Source organism: Calliphora vicina, chromosome 2, assembly GCF_958450345.1.
Source record: "Calliphora vicina chromosome 2, idCalVici1.1, whole genome shotgun sequence".
Taxonomy (NCBI): domain Eukaryota; kingdom Metazoa; phylum Arthropoda; class Insecta; order Diptera; family Calliphoridae; genus Calliphora; species Calliphora vicina.
This window is the reverse complement of record NC_088781.1, coordinates 22,701,897-22,709,828: the sequence shown is the minus strand read 5'-3', so window position 1 is coordinate 22,709,828 and position 7,932 is coordinate 22,701,897. Positions and strand designations below refer to the sequence as shown.

Below are 7,932 nucleotides of genomic sequence, written 5' to 3'. Positions count from 1 at the left end.
TTTGTCTCAGAGGAACTTTCGACGCCGCTGCAGAAATTCCTCCAGGACTTACGTTTCGCGCTCCTGACCATATTCTTAAATTTGTTCAACATAGACTTATACATTGACCAGTTGCCTGATCTTTTCGCCTCGTTGAATAGTTTACGACAATTACGCCTAGTGTTCGCTATGTCTAAAGACCACCATGGAGGTCTTACCTTTCCTCTGCGAGCAGAGGGAGTGCATGTACGTCTTGTGGCCTCACTGAGAGAAAGTGTGAGCTTTTCCACAGCGCTTTCAATGTCCCTAGTGTCACCTATGAGAGGGGGTGAGGGAAGTAAACCATCAAGGATCCGCCTGTGATCATCCCAATTGGTTTTCCTCCTATTTAGAAAAGGCTTTTCCTTCTCAACTTCCAATTCTATTAAGAATGTCAGATACCTGTGATCAGACAGAGAGCAATCATCTGAAACCTTCCAATTCCTTATGAGTTGCGAGTGGCTTGCACTGACAAGCGTAATGTCCAGAACTTCTTGCCTATTTGCTACCACAAAAGTAGGTTCTGAACCTCGATTGACAACTACCAGATTAAAGTCTAATATGAAGTCTAAAATGTACTCACCTCGTTCGTTTCTATCTGAGCTACCCCAGATTGTGTGGTGAGCATTTGCATCAGCTCCGATAATTACAGGAGTTCTGGCCCTATTTGCGGCACGCATCATATTAGATACCAGGTTATTCGGTGGTGGTTCAACCTGGTCGTGCGCCATATAGCTCGAGAGCAGCCACACCTTACCTGCACCTGTCTCCCAAGCAGCAGCTACTGTATCTTCATCGCTGTAATCAGGAAGAATGAAGATATTAAGATGGTTCTTAACCAAAATGCAAGATCTTATTTTACCTGTGCGTCTTATGTACAAAAGTTTGTACTTTTTGGCGTTGAGTCCACGAATTTCGCCATTGTGTATCCACGGCTCCTGGACCAACGCAATGTCCTCCCCATATTTAGCAATGTGGAGGAGCAGGGCAGCCGAAGCTGCCTTAGAGTGGTGAAGGTTCACTTGGATCGCCTTCACCATGGTCTGGATCATATATGACCGTAACGTCGATGTCTTCTGGGTCTGATTCCAGAAGAACATCTTCATCCTCCACATCACCCAGAGCGCAGAATAGGTCCCCAACCATACTGGAGTGTGATTGGGTCTCCATTTTGTCCTCAGAGCTTGCGGGGTCGTCCAGTTTAATTTTGCAGTCCATATCCTGCGGAGCTTCCAGTTTAACACCAGAAGTTTCGGGGTCGAGCTTGTCGTCACCACGGTAGATGCGCAGCTTGATACTATCGAAACCATAGTAAATCTTGCTTTGCCTCTCACGTAGTGGCGCCAAGGATTCCTTGTTAAGGACTACGACCACCTTTCTATGCGCACCTTCAGGAGCGGAAACCTTAACCACCTTCCAGTTATGGGTTGGTAGATCGGGATTACCGCTCTGAATGTATGCCAGAATCTCCTCAGGTTCATGTGGCTCCGCCGGAATAACTGTGACTGATCTCGGTCTACGAGGTATCTCGTTTACCGGGATCACGTCCAGTTTCGCGCCAGGCCACAATTCCCCTAGGGACGCAATTGCTAATTTTAGCAGTAGAGCTGAGCGGTCATTGGTACACGCTAGCAGTTTTACATGGCCTTGATACCAGCCAGCATCGTCGTTTTGCGGGGATGGACCGGGATTCTCCTTGAGAATCTTCCAGTATACCCCCAGCATACCCTGACGGATTTTCAGCCATTTCTCCTGGGAGATAGCTCCGTCATCAACACTCCTGTCGATAATAGCCCTTACAAGTGGATTGCGAGCAACTTCACTGTAAGGCCTTCTTATCACACGAGCCTCTTGCTTCGGACGTTTAGTCTTCGGCTGTGTGTTTTGCTGCTGGAGCAGCTCCTCCTCTGAGCGTTGCCGTTTGGGCCCAGCAGATGCGCCTTGGTTCGCTGCATCTGCGCTTGGAGGAGTGTTTGAGCTGTCCAGCTCAGCCAGTTGAGCCTTAGCCCAACTTAGTTTCGACAATTCGTCGATGTTAAGCGCATCGGCCGACTTGGATCCAAGCCGGTCGATAATGCGCATGGCGGCACGCCTTTGCACGAAAGCCCTCCTGGATGGTTCTTTGCGAATGGGGGCGTTCGGTTCTGCCGTAGTGGCGGGTGGGGCTACGGTGGTTGGACCCGACTTCTGGTTCGACGATCCAACCTGTAGCATTTTCGCAGGGACAACTGTCTTCTCGACAGTGTCCAATGCAGGGGCTGTTGCTGGTATATTACCAGCGAGGGCTAATGCAGCTTTTGAGGTGCTTGGCTTAAAGTCCAAGGCTACCTCGCTGCTTTTAGTCAAACTGTCACCAGAAGGTTGGACAGTCGACTGTTTGCAATCAGCCAGCATAGGTTTCCCCTGCTGGCCTTTTGCTGTTTGTTTTTTGTTATTGTTATTGTTTTGTATTGTGTTATTCATTTTTGTTCCCACGAGTGAGCGCGTAAGGGGATGGACACTCCATGCAGGGACGGCGTACATGGATTAGGCGAAAACTGTATTACAACCGACCCGTGCCCTGGCGTCGGAGGGGAGCTGTTAGCGACTAGTTATCTTTAACCACTTACTAGCCATTCAGGTCTTCGGCACTGCTACCATCACCTTGACCTTACAAGTGGGGGGGAAAGAAAGAGTAGAGAGAGAAAGAACAGTTTTGGTCCGCGGGTAGTAACACTAGAAGAGAGAGAGAATGTGTTAGCACTAGGTAACCATTTGTCAAAAATGTATCACCAGTAATAACAGTATCCTAACACCAATTACATCCTACTGTGACCATTTGTTATAAAATGCATCACAGTATTATGATAGTCGGCTGACACATTTCCGTTTACCGACCTAGCTATGTCAAGAAGTTCAGACCATTTGTTAAAAATGCATCTTAAGATATTGACATCGCTTGAGCATTTGTCAAGGCTAGTGACCTGTTGTCAAAACAGTATCACTAGACTAGGCAGTTGCTCCCCCTATCCGCCACCTGGGACGCGTCCGATGGGAGACTGAGAACTCCACACGGACATTAACTAAGTAAGAATAAATAAAAAATAAAAATATTTCTTAAAAATGAAATATTAGTTATTAAAAATTAAAACCCCATTCAAAAGATACGCCACCTCTTGTGCATTTTTAAATAAAATTAACAAGTAAGAAAGTATAATCGGTCAAGCCGGACCATATGATACCCTACACTGAGATTTGTATTTAATTTTATTGGAATACCAACATTTTTTGGAGAAGTATGCTAGTTAAAGTGATTTTCTGCAGTGTGTCTGATATGGGAGCTATGACTAATAAGGGACTGATCGTCACAAAATTTGGTGGTATTTGTTGGTCTTATGTAAAACTTATTCGTGCTGAATTTGGTTTGTATATCAATGCAACTAAGATATTGTTACGAATTTGCATTAGCGATTTGAATTTAACGGTCTGTAGCAATATTAATCGTGTTTATAAACATTTCCATCAGTAGAAGCTTCTATCTATCATCAATATTGTTAGCATGCAGTTGATTAGCATTGTTTTCAAGTGTGGCAACAATAAATGTTTAAGTTGCTAACATTGACATTGAAAGCTCTAGAATTCGAATATATGAGTTTTGACCGTTGGGAACAATCTAGACAATCAGTGACTGCTATTGCAGTAGTCGATGAGTCTAATTTGAAGCATCGCTTCATACATTTCTTACTCTTCAGATCAATAGTTTAAAAGATAAGATTTTTTATAAGCTAGATTGGTGATTTTTCCCACTGCGCATCGTTAAGTAAAGACATCAACTGCATTACCAGTGTACATTATAAAGTGTGTGTGTATTTCTGCGAATTTATAAACGTGTATAAGAATACTGAGTGGCTATTTAGTTCTGTTGTTATATATTTGAATAAATAAAGAGTTGTTGCAATTTTAAACTACTGAACTGCTTTTATTTGCCGGTTTATTTAAAGCGAATAAACCACACTTTTTAAAAGGTAAAAAATTAACAATATTTATGAGAGCTTAATTATTTTCAGATAGAGCAATTGTATGGGGGTTAGGAGAAATAGTAGACCGCTTCTAACCAAATTCAATAGGCTTTGTCCATAGAAAAGCTTGCGCCAAATTTTGTCGAATTATCTTTAAAATTGCAAGCTGTAGTTTGATTAAAAGGTTTATATGGATCTGATCCTGAGCAGATTGGTATACTCTAAGAAGGGTGTTGGGACAATATTTTTGCACGTTACAAACATCAGCACTAAACCAATATACCCTCAGCACTATGGTGGTGTAAGGTACAATAAAAAAAGCTCGAATAAATTAGGTTTTTAGATGGAGCAGAAAAATTGTATAGACACCTTGGGATAGTCCAAAAGTTGGGCCTCTCTAATTTATACTTTATAGAGATGGCATATCAATTTGCAGAAAAACAAACATTTATTACTGAGGGTGTAGTTTAATATGATTGACTTTCCACCGTCCGTCCTTCCATTATAATTATTAACTTTTTGTTTGATTAACACTTTGTACCGAGACATCCTGTCATTTTATTTAACACACATCCTGATTTCTCCAATGAAATTGTTATGTGTATGAGTGCATCATAGTAGGTGGTGAGTGGATGTGTGTGAGTATTTTATTGTGGTCATGTTGTGTACATTGGCGGTCATTGCTGACATAAGCCACAAATGTTAATTTCATGTTGTTTGCTTACAGTATGTTTACATCTACACATCTATACATCTACACAATTACTTACTCGCTCACATAGCCAAACAAATAGTCCTTAACATATAAAACAGAGTACATACATAGAGTACATGAACAAACACTTTAGCATTGTGCGTTGTGCAGCAGTGATAGTTGAATATTATTTACCAATTGTTAAACAATATTTAGGTTACTAGACAATAAAGTTAATTTCATCATAATAACTACGAAAATCATTTGTCTATTTGCAAAATTTTATAAATATTTGAGAGAAATAATGTAATAAGAATTTGAAAGATTAAATTTTAGGGTTTTGTCGTATTTGCCTAATGCAAGCAATTAAATTTACATTAAAACTAATGGGAAATCATTAAGTAACTGATTTGTTTTAGATATATTTAAATTCTAAAATAGAGTAGTTTGTCATTTAATTTGTAAGTAGAGGTTGCAAAGCTTATTTGTATATATTAGGGTGGCCCTCATTTGGATTTCTTTTTTTGATTTTCGATGTTCCCAAGATCTAGAATGGTTATGCGTTATCTAAAAATTAAATGCTAAACATTTTAGTAGATGCTGACTTAAAAATGAGGGATTAACAATAGATGGCATATCTTTTGAACGCGTTTTATATTTTTAATAATTAATATGTCATTTATTCTTACTTAGTTATTGAACATTATAGTGTATTATAGTGGGGAACGTTTTTTTTTTAACAATTCTAGATAAAATTTCCTTGAAGTACATATGGGGGTCTGGTATATTCCCATGTACCATCAAGGAATAATTTCAGTTTGAAAATGAAAAAAGTCCCCAGGGATCTTCTTACGCATCGGAGGGTTAAACACCTTTAAATCTCAATAGAAACTAAACTATTGGTCGGATCGCGTTGAACTTTTTGTTAGACGATTATTGATGAAAATTCCTTGGAATACATGTTTGGGCCAGGTAATTTTAGATTGGAAATGAAAAAGGTCCCCAGAAACCTTCTCACCCATCGGAGGGTTAATTTGAAAAAAAGTGCCGCTGAAGCACAACGATTGCTCAACAAAGCTTATGGTGAATGTGCTTCATCGGATTCAATGTGCGAGAGATGGTTTTCGCTGTTCAGATGTCGTCTTTTTTATACGGAAGACAAAGATCGAAAAGGTCAAATAAAAAGTTTGAAGACTAAGAATGTTACGATTTGTTATTTTTTCGAACAATTTTGTTTGTTTGTTGACAATTCGTAATTGCTGTTTGGGATTCATTCCCCCCACAAAATTACATAATTTCAAGTTCAAGTTCAAGGCAAAATCTTGACGCTCAATTCTGTTGTACATAAAAAACCTTTACTATGAGAAAGAACAAAAAATTAAAACATTCTTAGTCTCTTATTTGCATTGATCATCGTGAAGAGTGACACATTTTACACACAACTCTCTTTATTTTGAATATGCTATTTTTTTTTGTCTTTGCATTTTTTGTCTTTTTATCTGGACATACAGAGAGTTTGGACATTTCTTTGTGGTTGTTGCTGCATTTTTTTTATATAGAAGAGTATGTATGTCTGATTTATTTCTCTATTGCTTTTTGGTTTTTGTTGTAAGAGCAAATAAAAAGTTCTTTTGTGGTCAGAGATGGTTAGAGGAGAATTGGAAACATTAATTTACTTCGATGAATTGTATTGTAATTTTCTGAAATATATTATAATATATTGCAATAAATTTTTTTTAGATACAATCATGTTAGTAAATAATTTATATCGCTTACTTGTTTATTGGAGGAAAATTATAGCAACATAACTAATATTTGGTACGAATATAGTTATTTTCTTACAAAATACATTGAGGAAAATTTTATGGGTATTCAATTTTCCATCCCTGTTTGCTTAGTTTGATTTATAAACCAAAAAATTGTTTCAACTCCAGTCTGTTCCTATTCAAGTTATGGATTTTTTTTTTAATTTTAACGGGACTTTACTTTTTACATTTTAAGAAGTCATGTTACTAGATTGAGGATTCTGCGTATATCAAATCATTTGTAAAGTGGATTTAGTATAGAACACAAGGAAAGCGGTACAAGTTTTTAATATCATACATAATTAAAACGTGGTTTTGCTCATTAAAATTACAGGATTATTTGTAATATAATTTATAATAAAGTAAAAGGTAAGACAAAAAAGAAAAAAAATCACTAGTGGTTTTATCTTTTTTATCAAAATTCATATATAATTTCCATTGTTAGGACGGAACAGTAAATTTCTGATGAACGGTGACTTTCTGGACTCCACATGTCAGATCAGCCCACACGGTATAATCCTCTGACAGATTGTTCCAACATATATAACTTTAGTGCGTCCACGTGATATCACAAAACCACGTTTCAAACCAGGAATTGAAGGTAACCCTCGTGGCTATTTACTTATTGAATCCAACATTACACAGTTCCATACACTAAATCGGATCTTATGAGTTTCCAACCCGGAATTGAAGGTAACCCACGTGGTTCTTTACCTATTGAATCCAATATTATACAATTGCTTTAATCGGAAAATTCCACATACACTAAATCGGACTTCATAACCCACGTGTTTCTTATTGAATCCAATATAATACAATTGATGAAAATTCCACATACACTTAATTAGTGTGTTGTCGAAATCTTATACATATTTTCCCTCCAATTTTTAAGAAAAAAAAAAAAAAACAGAAAGTTCTTCATAATATATTTCCTAAATATCAATTAAGTACACATTCATACAATAGAATTTCAAAATTAAAATAGTTAATTCCGTAAACTAAAATATCATTTATTAAAAAGTTAATTATATAAAAAAAAGAAAAATTGTTTAATACTTAATTGGAAACGAATTATATGAAATCATGAACAGAAATAATTGGAAAAGATTGTATTAGGAAATTTAGACAAAAATTTATTTTCCAAAACTCAGAGTAGAAATACGTGGATCGAAAATCAAAAATTAAGAAAAAATTTAAAAAAAAACACTCAAAATTTAAAGAAAATAATACATATATTTTTGAAATTTCAAAATCGAAATTAAAAGAATTAAAACTAATTTATTCAAAATTGAAATCTATTAAAACTTAAAGGAATTTAAAATTAACTTATTTAGATTTGAAATTTAATGCACTTTAAATTAGAAACTTAAAAGAATTTGAAACTAATTAATTAAAATTTGATATCTAAAACTTAATA

The 7,932-nt window shown here is 36.8% G+C and overlaps 1 protein-coding gene across 1 annotated transcript; it reads right to left on the bottom strand.

Annotated features, from left to right (window-relative positions):
- Positions 1 to 606: 606 nt before the first annotated feature.
- On the bottom strand, positions 607 to 3,061 carry LOC135952475 (uncharacterized). Its single transcript, XM_065502422.1, has 2 exons — positions 881 to 3,061; positions 607 to 816 (listed from the first exon to the last, which is right to left on the bottom strand). The coding sequence occupies exon 1, from the start codon at positions 2,539 to 2,541 to the stop codon at positions 1,021 to 1,023; it is 1,521 nt and encodes a 506-aa protein (XP_065358494.1). The 5' UTR covers positions 2,542 to 3,061; the 3' UTR covers positions 607 to 816; positions 881 to 1,020.
- Positions 3,062 to 7,932: the final 4,871 nt, after the last annotated feature.